Source organism: Vicugna pacos, chromosome 23 (genome assembly GCF_048564905.1).
Source record: "Vicugna pacos chromosome 23, VicPac4, whole genome shotgun sequence".
In the NCBI taxonomy this organism is placed as follows: domain Eukaryota; kingdom Metazoa; phylum Chordata; class Mammalia; order Artiodactyla; family Camelidae; genus Vicugna; species Vicugna pacos.
In genome coordinates, this window is record NC_133009.1 from 4,844,318 (window position 1) to 4,870,755 (window position 26,438).

Sequence of the window (26,438 nt, forward strand, 5' to 3'; positions counted from 1 at the left end):
AAGCAAGGAACTAGTAATCCATCTTTCCAGCTGAAAATCCCAACAAATTGTCCAACATTATGTAGCTAGTCCTCCACTGCCCTACAGCCCTCCCTCCCTCCCTGTGAATGATATTTTGTAAATGCTGTAATGATAAAAATATGAGCTGTCACTATTATTAATAGTACTCATTTTAAAGCAACAGACTGTTACTTAGCCTACTCATTAGGTGAAAAGAAAACAAACATAAACGTGGAAACACTTCAACTCCAGCATCTCCAGTATTACAGCATCTCTCATCACAATCCACAAAGAAATCCCTTAGCTGACAAAGGGCCCAACATATGTAGGGGGTATAAGAGGCAAGAGGCCACCCTACATCCTGGGAGAGCCTGAAGTCACTTACCCCACGGACCAGATGTCTAGATTAACCCTACCCAGATCCACATCCACCCCCCATACCCCCTACCCCCAGTATGTCCCAGCCCAGATGTCAGGGATTAAAAGCCTCCCACTTCCTTATTTCTTTCATTTTAATTAAAGACAATCACCCAACTCCCTTTTTCTTTTAAATTCAAGTTCTGCACACAACATATATGTCTCTAATACCAAGAGTTACACAAGTTCCATCTCTGGCCCACCACCAACATGGATGAGGAAAACCATATACACTAGTAAAGGGAGAGAATTTTTTCATTCTGTGAGTCTCTGAGCTTACTGGAAGTCCCAGCTTTAATATATTTATCCTGATTAAAGCATTTATTGTCCCTAGTAATCCAGGCACAAGTCCACTTCTAGGCCCATCAAGTAACTATCCCTGCTCTCAATTTCTTCAGCTGTGAGGCACATTTTCCTATCAAATAATGATACATAACCAAGCATCACTTCAATGGTTCTCCTGGCCAGCTGCCACTGTGCCCCGACTGGGGTCCACCCTCTGTATGTGTACAGCAGCCTGATAAGCCCTGGGACTGGGGAGAGTGTCATTCAGAGAATACAGTGGGTTTTGTACTTAGAAATGAGGCTGCTTAATAAGGACAAAATTGTCATTTTCAGTATCTTAAATAAGCAAGATTCATAAACCATGAAAGCTGGGGAAGACCTTAGAAATTTTCTAATTTAACCCCTAATTTCCTAGATGAGAAAAACCAAGATTGTAGGCAGAACAAGTATACTACGAAGACATTCGGAACTTTGTGCATCAAGAAGTGGTAACAATCAACTAAATGTGTACAGCGTTTCATAATTTCAAAGGCATTTGAAGTGAATTCTTTCATGGGAGCCTCACGATAGTGGCAAGTCAGCCTGGGTTCACACTCTGCCATCATCACTTACAAGCTGTGTCCTTTGGAGTAAGTTATATAACCTCCCTGTGCCTCATCTGTCAATTGAGAATAATAATAGTAGTTACCTTATAGGGCTGTTGGGAGATTTCATGAGTTAAGACTACGCGTAAAGCACTTAAAATACAGTTTAGACATAGGAAGCACTCAATAAATGCTAACCATCATCATTATCATCATTAACCAGCACCAAGAATTGCTGTCCCCATTTTACAGATGAGGCAACTAGGGACTTTCAGACCTGAGATGAGTTACCTCCCAAAATCACAGTAGTAAATGACAAAGCCAAACTAGAACCTGAGCTTTCTGCCTCCAGATCCAGCACGCTTTCCTCTAGAATCATGCTGCCTCTGTAGAACCCTGTAGTTCAATTTTTATGGCCCCAAAGAAAGATTGGTCCAAAATAAGCACCTCAGCCAAGATGTTTCCGAAAAGAGCAGTTTACTCATCTGACAAGATCTGGTCCAATTACCCCCATCATCCCCTACTCCCACCAAAATAAATAAACACAAGAAAGAGACTAGTGGGGGAAAGGAGCAGATCTCCAAGGGGTTTCAATGTTTGGAGAAATTGTTGCCAACTCTTCAGAAACAGGATGTATTTCTTAAAGCTCCTGGTGTATCATGTCTTGGCCAGCTCATGCTCTTGGGTCCTTTTGTTTTCTGTGCTTTGTCTTCCTGTGGAGCCCATGGCTGGTGAGGTCACCTTCTCCAGGGAGAGCACTCAGACCCTGCCCATCACACTATGATTCAAAATGCAGAATCTGGGCTCAGACAGCCAAGACAAGGTTCCAACTTTCATGATGCCTTTTGGGTCACCTGGCCACTGATTAGTGCATTTTTACAAGAAAAGGTTATTTTGGGTCACCTGGCCACTGATTAATGCATTTTTACAAGAAAAGGTTAAAAAAAAAAAAAGACTCAGCCGTCTCCCTAACAGATGGCATCCTAAAATACCCACAGAAATGGAAGAGGTACACTTCCCAGCTGCTTTCCCTTCCTCATGAATATATTTCAATATATACGGGAACCATTCATTCACAATGTATAAATAAAGTCAAGGCTACTTAATACCAAATGACTTGAAAAACCAGAGGGGAGAGTTTTTCTGTTTGTCCCTTTGGACCATTCTTGCCCTTTTCACCACAGATCATGCAGCTGCTTTTAATGAGGCAACAGCTCCCTCCAAACCCATGCTTCAAAAAATTATCAGAGCAGGTCCTCTTCCAAGTCAATTCTGTTTTTAATTCCTGGTTAAAGTAGACCTAAACTTTCTCAATTTCAGTCTCGGAATATCTGCTTTAAGTGATGAATAATCCTGGACAAATGTAGAATGTATTTTGCTTCCATTACAGAAAAGCTTCCTTTGGTTTTAAACTCTTTGTTTTAAATTTCAGAGTTAATATTTTCCTCAGTTTCCAAGGAAAGAGACAAGATTGAAGGACTCAATTATAGGATGATTCTAAAGAGCACAGTGGGGGTAGTAAATAAGGAAAAACTTACCCCATTGGGGAGCTTTCACGGTGTTACATAGTTCACAGTTGTGCTTGTATAATGATAACATTCACAATGCTTGATCTACTTTGAATTTCAAATAACATTGACATAAGGAGAAGTCTTGTGCCTGGAGTATGGGGAGAAATGCAAAAGCAAGGCATCGTGGCAGTGTCACATTCAACCTCAACTCAGAAAAGGTTCACATTTGATGTACAAGTATTTTAGTGCTTACTATCTGCCTAGAAGCTGGATGCATGAAAACAAATAAAAGACAATTCTGTGTGGTGTAAAGGAAGAGGTTACAATGTAATATGATGAGTGCAATATACAAGTAAACACAAAGACACTGCTGAGGAGATGCTAAAGGTGCTGTTGATTAACCCTGTGCAGAGATGTTGAGGAATCCTGCTTGGGATCCTGTACAGGGTCACTACCCAGAGAGTAGGGATAAGCAGGGAAGACTTCCTGGAGGTGGTGACATCTGAGCTGAGCACAAAGCATGAAATAACATAACATGGTAAGGAAATGAGAGGCAGTTTACCTTTCTGGTGGGATAATACATGAGCAAGGTAAGTGACAAGTGATGGATGTAAACCATCATTTACACTATGACTTTAGCCAAACAGTAAGTTTCTTTTTTAAAAAAATCACTTTGGTGGTAGTGTGCAAGATATATTGTCAAGATCAAATTAAGAAACTATTTTTAAAAAAATTATTTGTAGTAGTCCAGGTCATTCATTTATGCATTCATCATTATAGCTAGTATATATTTACTAAGAGCCACCATTTAGGCTATAATATCATTTTAGATATGTTTCCTATCTGAAGGGACCCCCATAATAAAAGCTACTTATTTAGCAGTTAGTATTTGCCGTACACTGAACTAGCAATTTACACACATTTGCAATAAACCAGCAAAGTAGGCTTGGAAGAGAAGTTGAGTGACCTGAGCAAAGCCATAGAACACAGAAGTGATGCTACAAGAATCCCACTAAGGGCTACTTCCAAAGCCTATGTGCTTTGTATTGCATACAGCCTCAAAACACTCCTACCAAAAGTCTAGGAGAAAAGAGAAGACTGAAAGACAAATATTTAAAACCTAAGACAGGACAAGATCCATGCCATGGCGCTATGTGAATAAACAAAAGCAATGAGTCATTTCTGGTCAGTGTGACCACGGAAGGCACCCCAGAGAAGCTGGGCTTTACTAGAAGGGTGAATTTCAGTAGGTGGAAATGTGGGGCTAGGCAGGGACAAAGAGGTAGTCCATGAACAGTGTTCAGAACTCGGACTCTGACCATGGCCAAGGTTCTAATTCCTGTTCCATCATTCACCAGCTGCAGCCCCTTGGTGAGTCGCTGAATCTCCTACACCTCAATTTCTTCAGCAGCAAAATAGGATAACAATATATTCCTCCTAGAATTGGTGTAAGGATTACGACATAATCTCTGTAGAGTGTTGAGCAGGAATATCTAGTACATGAAGCCCCAAACAAACAGCAAAATGTTAGCTAATAGTACATGCCATCTAAAGAATGGCAAATAGTCCACATAGGCCTCCAGTCCTCTTAAAGTAAAATGAAAAAGAATGGTTGAAATGACAGGTTGCAGCCAGATTGAGGACCAAGTAATGTTCATCTTGGAAATGTGGTCTGTATCCAACAGGCAATAGGGACTCAATCATTTGAGGAAAGAAGCCATGCTCCTAACAGTCTGTGCAGAACTCCCACGGGAGCCCCCAGCCCCTCCCCTTGGCATCTGGCTCACTTATGACCCCTTCAGAAGAGGCGTGAGGCCCAGGGGACTGATTCCACTCTCCAACTTGTAACACGTGCAAGGTTTTTTTCTTTTCTCTCTTCCCCTATCCTGTGCCCTCCCTTCCTAAACAGAGTAATCACTGAGACACAATGATTCGCCCAACTTCGCTGGAAGATTGTTTGTCCTTATTCACCAACGGAAATAAATTTTCCCATCTGGGTGGCTTGGATCATTATTTATTTCTTTTTAAAACTTGGTAATACCTGGCTTTTACTTATTTTTTAGCTGATATCATTTCTTTTTTTTTAATATTTTATTTGTTAATTATTTAATCATTTTATTTTGGCAAGGGGCAGGTAATTAAGTTTATTTATTTTTGGAGGAGGTACTGGGAATTGAACCCAGGACCTTGTGCATGCTAAGCATGTGTTCTACCACTTGAGCTATACCCGCCCCCTGATATCATTTCTATAATGCAATATTGTATTACATTATATTATTATATTATTCATTTATTAACACATTATGATGAAAAAACTTTTGGTGGCGATGGTTTTGTTCACTTATCTTGATTATGATGGTTTCATAGTTACATATGTCAGAACCTATCAAATGTTTAAAGGACATCTTAAACACATGCAATTTATTGTACGTTAATTAAACTCCTATAAAGCTGTGAAAAATACAATAAAAGTTGAGTCATTTGTGCAATTATTAAAAGGTTTAAAATTATTATTAATATATAATGTTATAGTATGAACATACATATTTACAATATATATTTATAATATGAAAATATGAATTATATTTAAATTTTAACTCTAAAAAATTTTATTAGGATAGTGATTATATAGAAATGTATATACAGGCCTGTTAAACTTTGGTGCAGAGGGCTTTTTTTTTTCATTTTTCAGTTTTATTAGGTAAAATAATAGCAGAGGACATTTTTTTTAAAAATTGGAATATACCTATGTTCCTAGCAGCATTATTTGCAACAACCAAAAGCTTGAAGCAACCCAAGTGCCCATGGAATGGATGAATGGATAAACAAAATGTGGTTTATACATACAATGTCCTTAAAAAGGAAGGAAATTCTGACATATGCTACAACATGGATTAACCTTTAAGACATTATGCTAAGTGAAATAAGCCAGTCACAAAAGGACAAATACTGTATGAGTTCACTTATATGAGGTACCTAGAGTTGTCAAATGAGGGGTGGGAGGAGTCACTGCTTAATGGGTACAGAGCTTCAACTCTGCAAAATGAAGAGTTCTGTGGACAGATGCTGGCGATTGTAATTCAACAATGTGAATGTACTTAATGCCACTGAACTGCACACTTAAGAATGATGATGATGGTGAGTTTTATGTTATGTGTCTTTTACCATAATTAAAGAGAGAGATGAGAGGTCCTACACATTATTGTAAAATCAGTACAGGTGTTACTTTGTAATTTCTAAAAATATTTTTAAGTGCTCACATTATTTATTTTTATAGCAAACAACTTCAAAGGCAACTTTCTCAGATTCCCCAAAAGGCCAGTTCTGCAGCTAACACCAGTTAGAACTGCTCACTTGCATTTCATTACCAGTAGAAATCTAAACATCAACTTCTTTTCCCTGCAACATGACATCACATTTTCCTAACAAAGAGGTCTAGGGTCTAAGGTAAACACGATTCCCATGAAGAAAACCTCTCTTCTGGAAGGAGAACTCTACAGGTGCCACTGGCAGCCCACATTTATCTTGAGTGAACAGCGGGAGTTTATGCGTCAGGGGCTGGGCACCTGCTGATTTTAAAAGGGTGTGGACCCTACATACCAGCGCCAGGTCAGACTCTGTAAACTTCAGAGATATGATCAGGGCTTGTCCAGGCTTTCAACCTGTGTGGTGCATGATGATGTGGCCAAAACTACCAGATGGGCTTCTCCAAAGGAAACTTGTTCCCATTCCCCAAGAGGATGCCTGAAACTGGAAAAGCTAAGGACTCCTCCCAGTTTCTAACCATTGCTGCTTTGCACACTACACAGCATCCCCAGCTCCCTGCCCACCACCTTCCTCCAGGGCCTTTTAACTCTGAGATACAGAGTTACAGTACTTGAATTTTTCCAGGAGCTTCATTTTCTTCCAGGAGCTCATAGTACTGCAGAGTCCTATTTTCCCCAAGCAAGGGAAGAGGTGCCTTCAATCATCTCACGGGAAGATGATAGCATCTGTTTGGGGATTCCAAGAGATGTTTTACTGCAGCTTTTCACAAACTGATTATATTTAAAGCTCCCTTGAGGAGTGGGGGCTGGGAGGAAACAAGCTTCAGAGAAGACCTTTGTTGGCAGGAATGAAGAACCGCTCACACCTCCCTGGGGGAGCAAGCTTGTTTAAATACCAGCAATCCGCATTCCCAAGTGCATGTGCATACACAATATGTCTAGAGTTTTAAATTTCATCTCTTGCTCTGAAAGGGTCCTGAATGGGTTAAACTGTTCCAGGCAAAAGCCTGAGGCTTTTCTATCAAAATGCTCCAGATGGAAATTACAAAATTTCACTTCTCAGCTCTGTGGTGCACACACACTGTTCTTCTAAGACATTTAAAAAAAAAAAAAAAAGACAAGACCCCTAATGTTCTGAAGAAAGAGAATTTGACGGCTCAGTACACAGTGCCACTGTTTCAGATGATTCCTCCTGGAATATTTGCATTAACTATCGATCTCAAGTTTTCTGGGGGACTGGAAAAATTCAAGGTATGGAAAGGGTCTAGGAAAGGGAGCCCTGAACAAGGCCAGGACAATGGCTGGGAGGGTCTGCCGTGAATGGGAACTCACCCAGATAACCACCCAGATTATCACCTCCTGCAACCATGCCCTGCACCTTACCACCTTTCGCTGCTCCAATCCCAAAAGACGCTAACAGGCTAGGGGCCAAAAGGTCTCAGGTATGACCGTGAATCTGACCTTGAATCTGTCAAGAATTTCTGGAGATTAATGCATATGAAGTGCTTTGTAAATTGAAAAGAGCCACGTACAAGTACTAAGAATATTATTGCTTTCGAGTCAGAGATTGAAAGGCATGAACTTTCAAAGGAATCTGAACACCCACAAACCAGAAACAATGATGGTTTTTAAGAAGGCGGCTCCAAGGCAGGCTGACTGAAGAGGCACGCCCCTCCTAAAACCACACTGGGGTAGGGCTGGGACTGCAGTCAGAAGTCCTTCAGGGCACATGCACACAGGTGCTTTAAAGGAAGCCAAAAACCCCAGGATAGACAGGGTCCCCCAAAGTCCATTTCGAGTCCCCTTGATTCAAAACATTCTGACTCTGCAAGCAAGACCCAGGACTCTGGTCAGAGACATACAGAACCCATGAGTGGCCAACGAGTAGACAGTTTACCTGCTCATCTTACAGAAAGGGAAACTGAGGTCTAAAGGGTTTAAGTGACTGACCCAAGAGACCCTTCGCTACTACTGGAGGAATTTAAACTAGAACTCAAGTTTCATTCCGAGACTTGCTTCTTGTCATTATAGCTGGCACTTAGGGAGTGAACAGGAAATGTGGACTTAATGGTCACCCTAATTCAGTAAGGAGGGCTCACTGACAGAGGAACACACTGCACTATTACTGAGTACTTAAAGTGCCAGATACTGTGCGAAATGGTTTTGATATACTGTCTCCTCGAATCCTCACAGCGACCTTAGGAAATGCATATTATGTTGCCTGTTTTCCAGGTTAGGATACAGAGGCTTGGACAAGTCAGCTAACGTAGCCAAGGTGTGAGGCAAGCGAGTGACAGCACTGAGATTTCAGCCTGGATCCCTCTGACTCAAAAACTTGCGCTCTTTACCACCAGACCAAAACAGCAATTTTCTGTTTTATCTTGGCATCTGTGAAACAAGACTGGCACCACTGCGAGTCCCATACAACACATAAAAAGCTGAATGTCATAAATCTGGCCAGGAGCTTCCAGCTAGTGGGGGTGCAGAGCCAACCCAGAAGCCAGGTCCTTTGTCCCCAAGTTCTGTGACCTTCCATGGAGAACATGGACTCTAGAATGCAAGCTTCATGAGGGAGGGGACTTTGTCTCGTTCACTGCCACATCACCAGTCCCCAGAACCCATTCATGGCACTCGATAACTAGCTGATGAATGAAGGAATAGCCACTGTTATCTGGCTGTGTGACCTTGGTTGGGAGGGCTTCTTTATCCTCTCTAAGCCTCAGTTTTCCGTGCAGGGAATAGAGGACGAAGTAATATCCACCTCTAAGTTTGAAGTCAAGATGAACCGGGACAGTTCTTATAAAGCACTTGGGACAAACTGGAATATAATGAGCACCCAAAATGTAATCTATTCTCATCACTATTACCATTATCCATTGATAGATTTGGGTTTCTTAAGGATTTTTTTTTCCTACTCTGGTCAGATGAGGTTTCATAGTAAGTATGAATAGAATAGAACAGAATACAGAATTGGGAGTCAATAACCTGCTTCTCTTTTCAGATCTACCACCACCTAGCTGTGTGACCTTGGACAAGCCTCCTAATTTCTCTGTACTCGCCTGAGCTGTAAACGAGGGACCAAACCATTCAGATCTGTTTCATAAGCATTTACCGGGCGCCTTCTCTGAGTGAGACACCATGCTCAGCCTCCTGTAAAATTCTATGATCCTGAATAGTGTTGATGAAATAATATCAGAGCAAAGAGAAAGAGTCCCCTGCTTGTGGCAAGGTTGAAGAGAAACCCCAAATAGCCAACTGCATTACATCATCTCAGTGAGCAATGTTTGTAAATACACAAAGTGTTCGATTTTTAGACACTTGTGAGAAATCCTTCACCAATAAGGACTCAGCAGACACAGTTCTATTAACACTTATCAGCCCTGAACCTTCCAAAAAATAAACATGGAAAATCACTTTGCACCTCAGTCAAATGGCGTGCTCCTGGAGAGAAATCAGGGAAAGTCAAAGTTATTAACACTCCCTATGGCAACAGTTAAGAATAGGATGTATTTTTAAAAAATGACATATCTGATTAAAACTGCAGGGGGGATTCCAGGAGAGAAATGCAATGCATCTGGAAAGGACACTGTGGCCACTGGCCTATTGTTTACAAAAACAGGCCAGGATTATGAATAGTGACAAGAGGCCAAGACCTCAATTATACCTCACAACCACACCTCTCCCAATCCCAGTTCAACTGAAGCTATCCATCAGTCAACTCCCCCATCTCTGTAATAAACCCACCAATATTTGCAGCCAAGTGGATAGACGGTCCCTCAGGGCACCTCCAGCATTGACCAAGCTGATGACATTAAAAAGATCCTATAGGCACAATGGGGACTTCAAACTACCTTTCAACCTTCCAAGAGATAAGGTAGCTGCCCATTTCAAACTCTACCCCTACCCACACCCCCAGCAATCATTAAGGAAGAAACATGGCCCTTCCCAAGTCCTCTATGATAGGAAGAGGTCTCCTTGCATTGGTGCAGGGGAAGAAGGAGGGCCCCTCCCTCTGTACTCTGAAACAAAGGAAAACCCAGAGCTCCAACCATGTGGTGTAACATTCAAGGCCACCCACCTCTCCCAGTCCCCAGCTGAGGTCTCAATGGGCAACAGCCACATGGCTCTTTCTGGACTGGCCAGGAAGGGATGGCGTCTTGCACAACCATATGCTGGGGCTCTTTAACAGGCAGGATCCCCTTCTATGAGAACTGCTGGTTTAAAAAGGCTATCAGGGAGGGGGTTTTGATTCATGTGCCAAGTCAGGCAGTCGACTAGATGTGCCGACAGGTCACTTGCTTTCTCTAGGTCCACATTTTACTTTACCCCTCACATTTTTGCAGAGAGGGAAGTAAGCAGGTATTCGGGAGCAGAGGACAACAGTACAGAAGGGTTAAACAATTATGTCTTTCCATTCTCCAGAATCAGCACCACCCAGCAACATCCCAACTCCATTCAGGTTTAGATGAGGGCGGAGACGGGGTGTGAGTGTCCTTATTCTTTCTGTTCTCTGATCTCTGATTGAATGCAGACAACCAGAGACGACCAGGCAGGTACAAGGTGCACCCAAGGTGTCCACACACTTTCTGTGTCTGATGCCAAAGCAAATGTCATGTTTTGATATAGTGCATCAGAGAAAAACCCCGCCTCTCCCAGGGCTCTCCAAATGGTACACCTTCTTTCTCATGGTTGCCTTTTTCTGCCTGGACTCTTCTTCAACCTCTGAAATAAATTCCCAAACACCTGTCAGATTTCAGTTGTCCTTCAAGGAAACCTGACCCAGACACCCAGGGGCAAATTCCCGCCTTTCTCTCTCCAAGAACCTCCTGCCCCTCCCCCCACCCTATTTAGCCTGGGGGAAAGGACTGCCAAAATAATGGCCAGCCTTACAGACAAATCTAAAGCCCACTCCAAAAATTCCTTTCCAGAGCCTGTGGTCCCTGGCATGGACAATCCCTCGGAGGCTCAGATCCACCTATGGAAACCACCTCTGGGGTCAGCCTGCCCCCACCTGCTCCACCCAAAGAAATGAACATCCTGCACATCAGGATGGAAATACATGTCTCAGTGGTCCACAGAGCATATGCATTATGCTATTTTTCAAAGCCCTTACCTTTGACCTGAGTATCGTACTCTGCTATTATCTCCTTATCCTTTTTGAATTTGGCTGGAGACGTCATGTTTTCCTTCTTTCTTCCAAATTCGAATTGTGAATTGATAGATCCACGAAAAAAATTCAACCACCGAAATCAATACCTCCAAGATCGCGTCTCCTGAGGCCAGAAGGGGCCCCCCGCGGTGGTCTCCAGCGCTCCAGGGAGCGCGGGCTGCCGGCTGGGCAGGCGGCTACGGCGGGCACATGCAGACGGTGGGCGCGGGGGCCGGGCGCGGCAGCGGTCGGTTCCTGTGCTAGAGCCCGAGCCGCAGCCTCAGCATTAGCCGGGAGAACTGCAGCGCCGGGAGGCTGGCCTGGGGTCTGACATCAACGACACAGGCGGGGAGTGGAAGTCCTTCCACACAACATGGTGTGGGGGTGCGGGGGTGTGGACGCGCCCAGCTGGGTCCCTGGGAGGGAGTGGGTGCGTATCGGGGTGCCGAGGGAGGGCTGGGCGTGCTTCGCGGTTTTTTGTTGCACAGGCTCGAAGATGCTGCAAATCAAATCCCAAACGGGAGCCGCGGCAGCGCAGACTGGATCGGAAGTCGTTTGCTCCGGTTCACTTGCCTGTAAATGCAGGGAAAAGGGGAGGGGGCGATCAGCCCCAGCGCAGATCCTAATCGCTGCGGGGGTGGGGTAAGGGACGTCGTCTCCAGCGTGGCCTGGGCCCATTCATCTCGGCCAAACGTCGGCCACCGGGCCCGCAGAGCCGGGCGCAGCGAGACAGGGAGGAAGGAAGCTCCCTCCGGATTTTAAGGCTGAAAGAAAACACTTTCGAGCAGTCGCCTTCGCGGGCTTCGGGTGGGGACTGCGGCGGGAACGCTGGTCTCCGGGCGGGGACTGCGGTACCTTGGCAGCCTCCCCAGCCCCGCCAGCGCTGGGCAGCCGCAGCCGGAGGAAACCCTCCCGGCCCTGCCTCCGACGCGGCCCCCGACCCCCGGCTGGGGCAACTCCCTGGACTTCAAAGGGGATCAAAGCCAGAGAGGGACAAGCTACCCGGGCACAACTTTTCTTCCCCTCCCGTCCCTCCTCCCAGTTGTTTTGTTTTTGGTTACTAGCTTCTCTTGGCAGCAAAATGCTGGTCGTGGGGGGAGGTGTTGGAGGGGGACATCTGCAGGAAAAAGCCTGCTCGGCACGGGACACATCCAGGAAAACAATGTGGTCGGCAGAAGCAGGAAACGGGTTAGAGGCGAGGGTCGGAGTCGGGAAAACCGGGAAGGCGGGGGGCGGAAGGCAGCCGTCGCCTCTCCCAAGTCAGGGAGCAGAGTGACTTTAAATGCCACCCCCAACTGGTCACCAAGCCCAGAAATTCCAGATACCGCACCCAATCCTAGGCTGGGGTTTGTGGGGAGGTCGGTGAGGGTCGCAGTCCCGACCCCTCGCACCAGGCGGTGCGCGAGGAGACCCCTCTCCGACCCAGGCCCAGGAGGCGGGGGGGAAGCGGGCGGGAGTGCAGATCCCGGCGTTTCGCTCCCGGACGCGCCGCAGCGGCGACCCTCCCTCCTTGGCCGCCCCTTTCCCTTTCCGCGCCGGGAGTCTTCCACTTCCCGCGCCAAGAGAAAGGGCCGCACGGAGGGAAGAACAGGGAGCAAAAGCGGCGTGGTGGTTCAGGCCGGCAGGAAGCGGGGAGGGGGGTGAGAGGTGGGGTCCTGAGGCTGAACGGGAGCCGGGGATAAGTGGAACTTATGCACGCGCTTGATAGGCGGGGAGAGGGCAAGGCGAGGATTACCTTGGGTGTAAGGGGGGAGTTAGGAGACTAACGTGGGCCGCGATGTTACATGGAGCGCTAGGATGTTAGCAACTTCGGGGACCCAGATACAGGTCTGGGAGCGGGAGTGCATGAAGAGGAGCCATTCGGGGCGGGCCAGGGGCTGGGACAGGGAATGAGCCCCGGAAGCAGTGCGGAACACCCATTCTTCTGAGTCCAAGGCTATAACCCGGCTGTCTGCCAGGGCTTGGAGACAGACGAAGAAGGCAGACGATGGTTACGGGTGATGCCAACGACGGTTGCCCAAAGGTGGACCAAGGCTGCCCGTGTGCAGAGGACTTGGGGAGGGGGCTGGGTGCGGACTGCGCGGCGGCATGTGAGACAAGGCAGAGTCCCAGGCAGTACCGTAAAGGGTGGAGATGCAGTCCTGAGAAGTACTGTGGGCTGTACTGGGAGATTGGGAGTGGGTCGAGGGGTAGGAGGTCTGAGGGGTAGGAGGTCTGAGGGGTTCCGGACAGCAACGCTAAGGCGATGCCGAAAGCAGCATCCGCGCCCTCTCCTTCCCGCCTCTGCCCGGGTTTGTCCAGTCAGGGCTCCAGCCCGGTGGCCGGGGAGAAGAAAGGGGAGAGGGAAGGAGCCTTTACCTGGCTCTGACGCGACGGGTCTCAGGCCCCCGGCTCCGCTTGCCACTCAGAGCTCTCCTCCCCTCTCTTCCCCGCCACCCGCTTCTACGCAGATCGGTCCCCTAGTCCCCTGAGCAGCCTCTGCCAACTCCGCGGGACCCCGCCGGGAGGCAGGACCCACCCCCTTGCCAATCACTGCCCGTTTTCTATCGACCGATGGAGCCAGTAGCCAATAGGAATAGCTGATCCCGAGAGGACAGGCGTGAGAAGGAGGGGCTGGAGAAACTGGGAGGTGTGACTAGAACTACCGAGGCGTGGTCTCAAAGTAAGCTCCTCCCGGGGTTGCCGAACCCCAAAGCAGAACTGATAGGCAGGATTAAGACAGAACCAACAACCTAACACAAACTCCTGAGAGAAGTCACGACCGATTGGACCTGGGTAGAGAGGAGAGGCGTTGCGGAGAATTTTAGCCAATAGAGAGTAGAGACCGGCGGGGACTGTAGAACGTCTTTCAATAAGAATCGCGAAGGGCGTGCCTTTCTGCTTTCACTGGGGCGGGAGAAGGATTCGCCCAAACCGCCTGGAGCCGGCCAATGAGATTGGAGGTGGGGCCAAGTATGGCCAACCAGAAAGCCGAACTGATCTAGGCACCGTTACTTGGGCGGGGCGTACGGCCTCCTAGCCACTAGGATCTCGTCAGGGGCAGGTTCCCGAGCCTTCCAATGCGGAACGTGGGCGAACTCTAGTTCTCCCAATCAGTGCGCCGCGCTGGCAATTCAAACTGACAGCCGGTTGGAGAAGCGGAGAGAGCGGAAGAGGGAGCAAAAAACGACTTGTGCGGTGACAGAGACCCCGACGCCAACTGAGCCCCCAGAGCGACTTCTGCCCCACTCCACCAACACCACCGCGCGCTCTGGAGCGGCCGCGAGGGAGAGACTTGAAGGGACCGCGGAGGGCACTGGGGAGAGCTGAGGGGAGGGAGACGCGAGAGGAACGGCGCGAGAGCCCTCACGCTGAGTGAAGCGAGGGGCCGGCGAGCGAGCAGAGAGGAGGAGGCTCGCGGGAGGGCTGAGGAGCGGTTGGGATCGTCCCGGTGGGAAAAGCTGAGGAAATTTCTGAATCCTGCGGAGAGGAGAAAGATTTCCAACGAGGAGGCGTGGGTAGGGCAGCTTAGCCTGAGATCCAAGAGAGAGAAATTGGAGCGCTCCGAGGGAGGGGCTTAAGAGACAAGCCTTTAGATAAGGCGCCTGTACCGGAGAAGCCCGGGGAATTGCAAACGGGGCGGGAGCTAAAGAGTAGAGGATCCTTCTAGACGGGAGAAAAGGAAAACTGTAGAGAAGTTCCCGAGGCACCTTGCGGCTTGCCTCTTCCCCACTTCAAACTCCACTCCCTTCCCCGAAAGTTAAAGGGAAAGCCAAGTTTGCTGCTTCTCCCCTCTTCCCCTCAATAAATATTACTTTTACTCTCGCAGGGGAAAACAGAAAAGAGCTCCTTTCCTTCGCAATTTTAGGGCTTAGAGAAGTTCGAGGCCTCGCAATTTAATTTTTTGGCCTCGGGGAATCAAACTAGGAAGGGTATTGCTCTTGTTTTCCATTTTCAAAAATCCCACACCTCATCCTTTCCGGGACGCCATGTCTACCAGCAGCTGTAGTTTCAAGGACCGGCGCGTGTCCATCCTGTGTTGCAAATTCTGTAAACAAGTGCTCAGCTCTAGGGGAATGAAGGCTGTTTTGCTGGCTGACACTGAAATAGACCTTTTCTCCACAGACATCCCTCCTACCAAGTAAGTCATACTAGTGGCGGGCAACGGTAGCCTTTAACTAAATGGGAAAACTGTATGGCTTGGACCCCTGAGAGTCAACAGGGAGGTTATCATTTTGGTGTTCCAGCCACTCCCAACAGTCTGATGATCCCTTTGGAGTTTGACTAAGGGGGCAGACTGTCTGGACTAAGTCTGTGGTTTAGCCAGAGTGGTCAGTCCTGATGTAATGTTTCTAGTTCAATTATAGTCATGTGGTCCCGTAAGTTGGATCCCTGGCGCTGTGCCCTGCCCAACTATCCTCTCACTGGATCAAGTCCATGACCAAGACTCTAGGTAATTCAGGCAAGACTTTCTGTACTGTAGAGAGGAGAGGTCACTTAAGGTTTTCATTTTTACCCATAAAGTTTTACATCAAAAAACATTCCCTAGTTTTTTTGCATTATTTGCTATTGACATGGTGCATCAGATCCATTGTCCATCTAATTCTGTATTATTTTCTTGTAATCTCCCTCTCTTCCTCTCTCTCTGTTTCTGAATGAGAGAAACTTATATAGATGAAATAGAGACTTAGCCCTAAAACAATCTTGTCTCCCCTAAAGCCTGTTTTAGATATTATGCATTCGTTTGCATACTTAAATACTTTTTAAATTCTGTTTTCAGTCACTGCCCACTTTTGGGTGTAAAGTCCTTAAGAATTTGCTTCCTATTTGAAAAAATAGCCATTTTATTTGACTGAAATATGCCTTTTTCTAGCTCTAAGAGGTAATTTCTCTTTCTGTGGTCAACATATATGTGCCCTTACATGATTTTCAAGATTTTGCTCTTTATTGAAAATTTATCATTAAACTGAAAGAGTGGTTTTCCAAAATGTACATGGACAGCTATTCTTTGGACACAGAGCCAAAGAAGGCAGGCTAATAATCAGAATATTTTAAAATGAATTTCATGATAATAATAGAAACTTTAAATTTTTTAAAATACACTCAAAGCTGTGAACTCTTCCTCCCTTGAAATCTTAACTATGTTGGTTTAAGTGTAGTCATGCCAAATGGCAAAGCCAAAGGCCCTCATTTATGGCAATGATAAATGAGTTATTATTTTAAGTACCTCTGCACATGTGTATGTCACAAAAAGAAGCACTAGACAATAAATCTAGAACCTACTGTTGCAAATGTTCTATGATTTGTGGTCTAGTGCTTTTTCTTTCTAGTAGCACATACAAAAATTTTAAGTATTAACCCATTCATCTTTGCAATAGCTGTGGTAAGTATAAGATAGTCATAAGCAGAGTTCAGGTATGTGAATTGTTAAAGTTTAAACCACAGTCTGGAATGCAGTCAGGTCTTTCCTCTTGTCTATTCTTCCTTGTAGGGATTATAATGGTGATGGATTAATGTGCTAAGATGTGTGTGAATCAGTGAACACATAGGATTTTTTTAAATGGAAGTTTTGTCATATTTATAATGAGCTCACAAATATTAACTGACTCCTACAAAATATACTAGTTCACTTATAGTCTCTCTTAGAGTCTGTTTCAGCTCTTTGGGTCTACAAAATTCATGCTAAATCACAATCAAAAGCACATTTTGTGGCAAGGATATGGAAAAATTGGAGCCCTTGTGCACCGTTGGTGGGAATGTAAAATGGTACCACTGTTATGGAAAATAGCATGGCAGTTCCTCAAAAAAGAGAAAATTGAATTACCATATGATCCAGCAATCCCACTTTGGGGCATATGTACAAAAATTTTAATGCACGATCTAGAAGAAATGTTCGCACACTCATGGTCTTAGCAGCATTATTCACAATAACCAAGAGGTAGAAGCAACCCAAATTCCCATCAACAGATAAATGAATAAACAAAATATGGTATATGCATACAATGAAATATTATTCAGCCTTAACAAGGAAGGATATCCTACCTGTCACATGCTACAACATGGATGGGACTTGAGGGTGTTATAGTAAGTGAAATAAGCCAGTTACAAAAAGACAAATACTGTATGATTCCACAAATCTGTAGTATTTAAACTAGTCAAAGTCATAGAAACAGAAAGTAGAGAGGTGGTTGCCAGAGGCTGGGGGAAGAGGGAAATGGGGAGTTGTTCTTCAATGGGTATAGAGTTTCAATTTTGCAAGATGAAAAAGGCCTGGAGATTCATTGCTTGGAAATGTGCATACACTTAGCACTTATGAACTGTCCACTTAAAAAGGATGAAATTAGTAAATTTTATGTTATGTGTATTTTACAACATTTTTTTAAAGTGCCTTTGACTGCCTCTACACTTTTCCCTCTCCAGTGCAGTGGACTTCATTGGAAGATGCTATTTCACGGAAATCTGCAAATGTAAACTAAAGGATATCGCATGTTTAAAATGGTAATTTGTGACAGTATTCCAAATAACCCTGGGTTTGAGAGATGGATGTTGACACGGAAGCACAGAGAAGGGTTCAGTGGGCTGTGTCGAGCACTGGTTATAACCCAGGCAATGAGCCTTTGAAAAACCATTTGTTACTTAGAACTGTTTTTTAAAAGGCTCTTGTGACACTTTACATTTGTATATGATTTTACAATTTTTCAAAGTGCTTTAACAAATATCTGCTTTAACTTTCAGAGAAAGGCAATGTAGTTTAGGGGGAAAAAAAAACCACTTTGATTTACAGTCATAAAAATCAGGTTTGAGCCCTGGCCCTACCCTTATTCTCTATGTTATCTTGAGTAAACTCCCTAAATCTCTAAACCTATTTCCTTATTTAATTTATGTTTTAAGAAGATAGGCATCTTCTTAAGATAGATAGGTATCTTCTTAATAGAAATTAAAATGTCTTTTGTGTTTACCGTATAGAGTTGTTGTGAAGGTCAAGTGAATTATGACTATTAAGAGGCTTGATAAACTGTAAGTTACAATGCAGGTGAAGGCTATTACTATTATCTTTTGAGAGGCAGACAGACGAGTGTTGTTAGTCCTATTTTAGAGAAAAGAAAGTTGAGGTTTTTTTACTTAAATGGAGTTTAGATTAGAAATTATAATCTTAATTTAAACTAGGAAACTCCTCTTTTGTGGTCATGACTATTTAATTTCTCTCATTCACTCATTCACATTATATACTGAGGTCCTACCATGTGCCAGTCATTGTTATAGGGGCTGGAAATCCAGCAATAACCAAATAAAGTCACAGGCCTTTGGGCATTATATTCTAGTAGGAGAACAAGCAATCAATCAATAAGATATTTAAATAAATAAGATCTTGAATAGGGTGGAAAGAACTCCAAAGGAAATAATAATAATAAATGATAGAGAATAATAGAAGATGAGAGTGGGTGAGAACTGTTTTAGACAGCATGGTCAGGGAAGCCTTCTCATGAAAAGGTAATATTGGATATTCAACAATCCTAAAGGATAAGTTAAGGAGCCAAAGGAAGACTGTTCTAGGTAGAGGGAACAGCAAGGGCAGAAAACCCAAGGCAGGAAGAACTTGTCCAAGGAATAAAAGATGATGGCCAGTGTGGCTGAGACATTGTGAGTATCGGGCGAGAGTAGTGTGAGTAGATTAAAGATGTAGGCAGAAACCCAGAGAATCCAGTGCAGCGCTGTCCAATAGAAACGTGCAAGCTACAGAAATAATTCAAATATTTCTAGTAACCACCTTTTACAAAGTAAAAAGAAACAGGTGAAATTAATTTTAATTGTATATTTTATTTAATCTAATATATCCCCAAATATTACCATTTCAACATGTAACCACCAAAAAATTCATTAATGAAATATTTTACATTCTATTTTTTAATCTTAGGCTTTGAAATCTAGTGTATTTTTTTATACTTCCAGCACATTTCAATTCAGGCTGGCCAGATTTCAAGTGCTCAATAGCCACGTTTTAGATAGCACAGATGTTGGTACGAAGGATTTTGGGGTTTTCATTTTTGGCCAATGGGAAACCATTGAGGGGGTTTCAACAAGGGAGCAAAATGATCTGATGTGTCCCTACTAGAATGTTAGCTCCATAAAAACAAGGACTTTGTTCACTGCTATATTCCTAGCAGCTAGAATGGTACCTGGCACATAGTAGATGCTCTGTAAACATTAGTTGAATGAGTGAATGAATGAATGAATATGGGTGGTAATTAAAGCTGTAGGATTTACTCTTGCAATATAGTCTTATGAATAACTGCCAGTCCTAATCTAAGAACAACTTTTGCTTTCATTTATTTGCCTTTCAAGCAGATTATGATTAGAAGACATGTTTTAGGTGGGCTGGTACCTTTTATAGTATTTTTTTGTAGAACTTTCACAAAAATGACTGACTCTCACATCTCATAGGGTAAGAACAAGCTACAATAAGAATTTTTACAATTCAAAGTTTAAGCATTTCATGTTATTATTAAAAAAAAACCTACTAGCTAAAATATTCCCTGTATATTCACTCTATTTAATAGTGACCAGATTTGGGGCGGGGGAGAAGGAAATCTGTGGAAGAATGAGGTATTTCTAATCAGAAGGATAATCTTAAAGACAGTAAAAACTTTTGCAACTTTCTCTAGAAGCTGTGTTTTTGCTTCATTTCTGAATTCCTTCAAAAACACTGAAACTAAAATTAGAGCAGCCAGCTTGTTGGGTTTTCATGGGCCCCTGCTGTCTTCCTTCTCCTCCATCTGTTGAAACAGTTTTTAGGTGCTGGCATAGAACTAGGACATATAAGAACCCAACTTGCCACAGTCCTGGGATGGCAAAAACCTGTTACCCACAAGTCTGAGTTTATTTAATCTATTTTGTCTCTACAGACTGTCAATTTTGAGTGCTTTACGGAACAATCACAACCTTATGGCATGTGGAAGCTAGCTTCTGAAGGGAGAATGCATAAAACAATACTAGCAAAGAGATAGAGAATGTGTTATTACTATTTCACTGAACTTAAAGACTATTTTCTCGCTGTAACCGTTATCAGAATGATTCCCATCCCCAAAATCCCAGCAGTGGAGGTTGTTAGGAGGAACTGAGGTCTTTATGTGGTCTATCTATTCATATTAGTATGTAAAAATGCTTACATGGCCAGATATTACCTTGTGTCTGATAATACTTACTTTCTTTTTTAGTGGGAACATTGTAGGTTATCATGTGATTGTTCCATGTTGTTCCTGCCTCCTTTCCTGCAACAACGGACACTTCTGGATGTTTCACAGCCACGCCGTTTATGGTATTAACAGACTAGACTCTACTGGTAAGAAACAATTGACTCAGACATTCCTCTAACATTCATCTATCAGTACTTGAGTGATTTCTTCATAGGTCATTTCAGGATTCCCTCTGAGACCTTCTCCCCTGGTTTGGACCCACTAGAGTAAAACGTCAATCTTTTTAATCCCTAACATCTTCTTACAGAGACTATGAGCCAAAATTCATTGCCATTTCTAATTTCATCATGGTATTTGAGAGCCTCAAACTTTGCTGGATTTCTTGGCCTTTTAAAATTAATATTTTTAACTGCTCTAAATTGCTGCCTTGATACATATTATGACTCCAGAGAATTGTGGAAGAATTTAAATTTGATAGTTCTGTGTGTGCATGTGTGTATATGCGGAGACGGAAGGAGGGGAGGCTGGGGCTGTGGGGAATTGGGAGGAAGGGGGACTAGGTAACCTCTGTATTTGGTGATGTTGCTTCAGGATAAAAATAGACATTTTGACATCTATGTTAATAAATTATGATCAAATTTTAGTCAAGGGAAATATTTAATACCGATATGTTGTACTGATTATTTTAGTAGGAAAATATACAACCAATTCTTAAAAGATATTTACATAATACATTTGATATTGTCTGGAGCCTTTCAGTTTTGTTATAGGACACATGTTCTCAGTGTCTAATATCTGCTTGCACATCACACCAAGTTGACTTTTAGTGGGACTTTTTGAGTGGGAACTAAAATTTAAAATTTCTGTCTTTCGTTGACAGAACAAGTTTAAAGAACTTGACAATCCAAGTTGGTACTAATAGTCTCAGGTTTTTTAATGTATGTTTTAGTCTTCTTCAGAACTTAAAATATATTCTTTTTTTTTTTAAGTATGATTTACCTTCACAGGCTAAGAGATCATGAGTTATAAGCTAGGTTGTCATGGTCTTTAAACCCTCCAATTATGCTTGGGTTTTTATAGACTCTGATTTTTTTTTTTAATCACCTGGCATGGTGGCTCACAACCCATCATTTGGAGGCCTTAATTTAAGACTCTTGTATGTTAAGGAGGCCATTTTTGAGCAAGGACTTATCTGAACTCCCCTAAGTGAGATACAGGCTCCTAATTTAGGCCTCCAGTTTTATATCTGTGTTGCTCATAGGACACATTAAAGGAAGTTTCTGCTTTGATACTATTTTTCCTGCTTTAGAGAATTCAAAACACAGGGTGGAGATTTTTCAATTTTGATTTACTTTTTAATATTGGTCAACTTTTCAAAGATAAAAGCCCAGCATTCTTCCATTCGCATTGAATCTAATCCATGAGAAACAGATGTATCACAGGATTTCCTTCCTCTCTTCTTAACAGAGAAAGGAAGGTGCTGCTTCTGTCAGATCCAGTCTCTTAGTTTATTTTTTCTCCTTTGAACCAATTGTGCTGGACCACTCATGTCTCTGGGTATTGACTCCAAGAATATCAAACTTCTCCTTTGTAACCTTAATATTGTGATTTAAAGCAAGATTTTCTAGGTGCTTGGTATAAAACAGGTTTTCTCGTGGCACTGGAGCTGTCCTTGAATCACTTGAATCAGCATCATCAAAGGAATACGTACGCAAGCCTTATAAAATTCTAGAATGTTTAGATTGAAAGGACCACAAGAAGTCTACATTCTAGGTTAGCCTTCACTTGTAGACCTGATTTCCTGAGGCTTTTCTGAGGAGGCTTGGGAAACCTTAGTTCAAATTGCCTAGGACTGGCAAGTGCCCTCAAAAGCAAGTTGATTTCAGCTCTCCATTTACCTTTCTGTGTTCTAATTGTCCCTGAGATTTTGGCCTAGTGATTCCTTCCTATCCTGTCATCTCTTCAATGCCGTATTACCAAAAGCAGAGCATCATTCATTCTTGGGAGAAGAAAGGTGTTTTTTATTGTAAACAACTCAAACGTACAAAAGAATTACAGAAAATAGTATGATAGGCATCAATATGCATCAATTAGTAACCTTTAATGGAAAAAATATGAAAATGAATATATGTATGTATATGCATCACTGGGACATTATGCACCTTGTAATTGGCTGTACTTCGATTAAAAAAATGCATCAAATAGATGCTAACTTCTTGCCTGATTAAATCCCATTATCTCAACCAAGAGAGACAGTTGATTGATTGTTTTCACTATTTCAACAATGCAGTAGTTTGCATCCTTGTACATGTCTCCTTGGACACCTGTGCAAAGTGGGCAGTTAGGGGAAAGAATAAATGATGGGCCCTATTTGGGACAGATAGAGTTTTTTTTTTTTAATTCACACAATGGAATGCCCTACACAAATAAAAAGAAATGAGTTAAATCTATACACATGGACATAGGTAAATCTCCAAATCATAATGTTGAATGAAAAAAGATTAGAACAATACATATAATTCCATACTGTAAAAAATTTAAATACACAAAACATTAATATATCTTGCCTGTGATTATATACTTTTGTAGTAAAGCAGTCAAAACATCCATGGTATACTGGTAGTGGTGGAAACTGGATTCAAACCACATCTCCAAACCCCGGCTCATTCCATCTGACCGTGTAGCCACTGTCTCAGTATGTGTGGAGTGGATCTCCAGAGCTGCTAAACCCTCCTTGTGCCCACACGGATGACTGGACAGCTTGAAATTTGCCTTCTTGTTGGCTCTCCTAGAGGTCACTTAATAACTTTTTTTCAGTTTAGTGCTTTCAAATTATAAAACGGTACATGCCCAGAATAAACTATCTCGTTATCCTCTACCAAATGTATGGTCTTGTACTATATACCAGTGCTGGATTCTTTAATATGAAATCTATCCTTTCACAATGAGGCTTTAGATTTTTATTTTGTTTATTGTACTGACAGCTACAACCTGGTCCTAAAGTTTATAGTTCTACCTTGACAGCCTCTAGCCTAAAGCCCACATATATATCAAGGATTACTGTTCATATTATAACTGGCTCCAAAATCTTGCTTTTTTCTTTAACCAGAAGAAAGGCGCCAGCTTTCCAGTGGTGGTGATGAGGAGACTTATTCAGGCCTTTCCCACGCACCTCAAAGAGACATTTAATCTAAAAAGATCTTGTGAGGGCTCCATTCTTAAAAATCATTAAAATACATTTGAAAATCATCAGTGTAGAGTGATTACGTCTTAATGTAGCTGGAGGCAGGGTTCGAGTAAATGGATCCCTGAGATCCTTTTGAGTTCCAAGATTCTAGAATTGCTTAAAAGGTTTAAAGAATATCTGTTTTAGAGGTTAGATAATTTTAATATCTAGATACTGATCATTTTATTTGTGGTTCATTCTTTAATGGCTTTTCTCTTAACTGTTAACACTATGGTTTAATATAAGAATGTTAACATATAAGGTTTTAGATATCATGTTCTGAGTTGTAACAGTAGTCAGCACCAAACAATTTTATGATCTTTTGTTTTCAGGTGTAAACTTCCTACTTTGGGGCAACTTGCCAGAAATAGAAGAGAGTACAGAAGAAGACACGTTAGAGACCTCAGCCGAGGAGTGTATTAGATGAACAGAATTATGATATATGCATATGAAATGTTTAAACTTTTTCCTATTTAAATTATATATTCATGGATCAATTTTTTAATTGTTAGTAAGGATTTGCCAGTGATTTCTTTTTATGGAAAACAAAAATGGGGCATTTGTTGATTTATTTATTTGCTGTCTCAAATTAATTAGCTGAGTTTAATTTGAACCAATGTAGTTCTTTTCTTCTACTTCTACCTTCCTTTCCTCTTCCCTCTGCCTGGCATAGGTATATTCTTAAATTCGGATAGTAGAAGATAGTAGATTCTTTTACATGTGACTCAGCTATCTCCCAATTAGGGAGATTTTTTTCTTACAACTAGATGCCAGATGCCATTAATCTTACAGTCCTGAATAAGGGGCAGTTGGTACCCACACATATATCCATGCATATATGTGTGTGACGGTCAGCTGAGAATTAAAGCTTAATAGGGAATTTTTTAAAAAACAGACTGTTAGGTTTCCATAGGTAATGGTTATCATATGTTATATTGGTGATGACTATATTAATATAGAGCAAGACTTTGTAAATCAGCAAACAGAATAAATTAAAATTTTAAAATGTATGGAGAAATCCTCTTGAGTCCTCAGCATAATGTTAGATAAATGAATTTGTCAGAAGATTATCAACGTATACTGTTTACCAATATTATTTATTTACATTCTCCTAAAGTCATATGTATATATTGTGTTATGAAAGCCAGATAAACTAAGCCTCCATCTCTAAGTTATCCCATCCTCTGGGGCTTTCTCTGTAAATAGCAAATTTTGGATGAGTAGTCTCAGTCCCAACCCTTAAATAGAAAAAAATTAAAGAAGTGGTTTGCTTAAGCCATTGTACATTACAAAGAGGGTTTGTTTTGTTTTGTTTGTTTTGTTTGTTTTGTTTTGTTTTGTTTTGTTTTGTTTAGCTGCATTGAGAGCCACACAGGAATAGGAAACCGGGATAATGTTGAGTTCTTGTTGTGTGTATAGCTAAAATCAATGTATTGCCTTAACTAATATCTCAGTTGTAGGCATTTAGTCAATAGTGATACCAACACAGACCAAGTTGCGGTTTTGTAAATAAAGTTTTGTTCTAAACACAGTCTTCCTTTCAGTTTTTTTTTATTATATTCACTTTTCTTACCTAAAAATATAGAGAAAAATATTTATTGTACCCATTTTTTCTTACCTAAACACCTAAAAGTACAGAATATAAGAGCTAATATTTATTAACAGTATACCTACCGTGTACATTGTTCTAAATGCTTTACACATTTAATTCACTTATTCCACACAAGGAACCCATGAGAGGTGGGAACAATTATTATTTCGTTTTTACTGATGAGGCAGGTGACACATGGAGGTTAAGTAGCTTGTCTGAGGTCACATAACCAGTCAGAGGTGTGGCCAGATTCAAACTCAGACAGACACAGACTGACTCCAAAGCTCCTGCTCTTAATCTTCATGCCGTACCCCCTAAGCACCTTCAGACATGAACCAGCTATGATTTTATTCAGCCAGGATAACTTGTTATGTACCCCAGGTGAGGGTCTCAATGACTGATGTCAAGGTTGATCAAACTCACACTGGGTCTTAGGATAAAAATGACCTGTGGGCATTGACAGAATCACTTGCTGTAAATCAAAATAAAAGATAAAAATTAACCAGAAATGTTGTTACGAGTAGTGGCAAACTTTTCCAAAAGTATTCCACCCTGACCTTCAGCACTGACAGCAGGTCACCAAAAGAACCAAAGGGATGAGTGTGGAACAATTTGGTTTTGGATTTGGGTTTCTTTCTTTAACCTCTCTTAAAGTCTCTGGAACAAGGCAGCATAATGAACAAGATAAAAAATAAATTGATGCTACTTTATGTACTTCTTTAGCTAACTTGTTGAATTGGAGCAGAAAAGTTTAATGCCAGGTTAGAGAAAGTGGCAAGCTAAGAGTTCAACAGCGTTCGTCTGGTTTTCGTTCTCCTCGTGCCTTCAAAGGCTATGGTTGACTGAGAGTCTCTTTGAAGAGCAAAACAAGACAGAGATGCTCGGATTGAAGCAAGCCCCAAAGGTGATTCCACTCCAGCTGGAGAGTATTTCAAATTACTCAGCTACCTTTTTGCTAACTGGGTTATGGGGAGGGCAGTTCTAAGTCAAAAATGAATTAATGATGTTTTATCTAGAGACATACATTCATGACATTGTTTTTTCATAAAAGTAAATTGCTTGCTCTCTGGTTAAGTCTAAGAGCAGAGTCATGTATGTGGATTTAGCATATACTTTCCAGTCCTAACATAATTCCCAGGCCTAGAAAATCTATTTATGCTTTGGCCCCCTTCTAATATTTGACTCAATTCAAAAAACCTGTAGTATGCTCCTCTGGTGTGCCCAAAATTGCACAAT

General features: G+C 42.4%; 2 protein-coding genes across 11 annotated transcripts in view; one reads left to right on the forward strand and one right to left on the reverse strand.

The window, feature by feature from the left end:
• SRGAP2 (SLIT-ROBO Rho GTPase activating protein 2) overlaps positions 1–14,424 on the reverse strand; it is a 233,911-nt gene extending 219,487 nt beyond the window's left edge. For 6 of the 7 annotated variants that reach the window (XM_072948340.1, XM_072948339.1, XM_006215468.4 and 3 more), the window contains exons 1-2: positions 13,571–13,953; positions 11,177–11,785 (exon numbers count right to left, since the gene is read on the reverse strand). In XM_072948340.1, coding sequence (XP_072804441.1) covers positions 11,177–11,243 — 67 coding nt within the window. In that variant the 5' untranslated portion in view covers positions 11,244–11,785; positions 13,571–13,953. Of the gene's footprint in view, positions 1–11,176; positions 11,786–13,570 lie in introns of all 7 variants that reach the window. The other variant, XM_072948342.1, reaches the window with a different exon arrangement.
• Positions 13,213–25,143, forward strand: FAM72A (family with sequence similarity 72 member A). 4 transcript variants are annotated; one of them, XM_015248903.3, is made up of 5 exons: positions 13,213–13,332; positions 13,832–13,863; positions 17,612–17,689; positions 20,407–20,531; positions 23,944–25,143. In XM_015248903.3, the coding sequence occupies exons 1-5, from the start codon at positions 13,213–13,215 to the stop codon at positions 24,036–24,038; spliced, it is 450 nt and encodes a 149-aa protein (XP_015104389.1). In that variant the 3' UTR covers positions 24,039–25,143. The 4 variants fall into 4 exon arrangements, with proteins under 4 accessions (XP_015104389.1, XP_072804445.1, XP_072804447.1 ...); XM_072948344.1 differs by lacking the exons at positions 13,213–13,332; positions 13,832–13,863 and adding exons at positions 14,589–14,709; positions 15,192–15,332; XM_072948346.1 differs by lacking the exons at positions 13,213–13,332; positions 13,832–13,863 and adding exons at positions 14,610–14,709; positions 15,195–15,332.
• Positions 25,144–26,438: the final 1,295 nt, after the last annotated feature.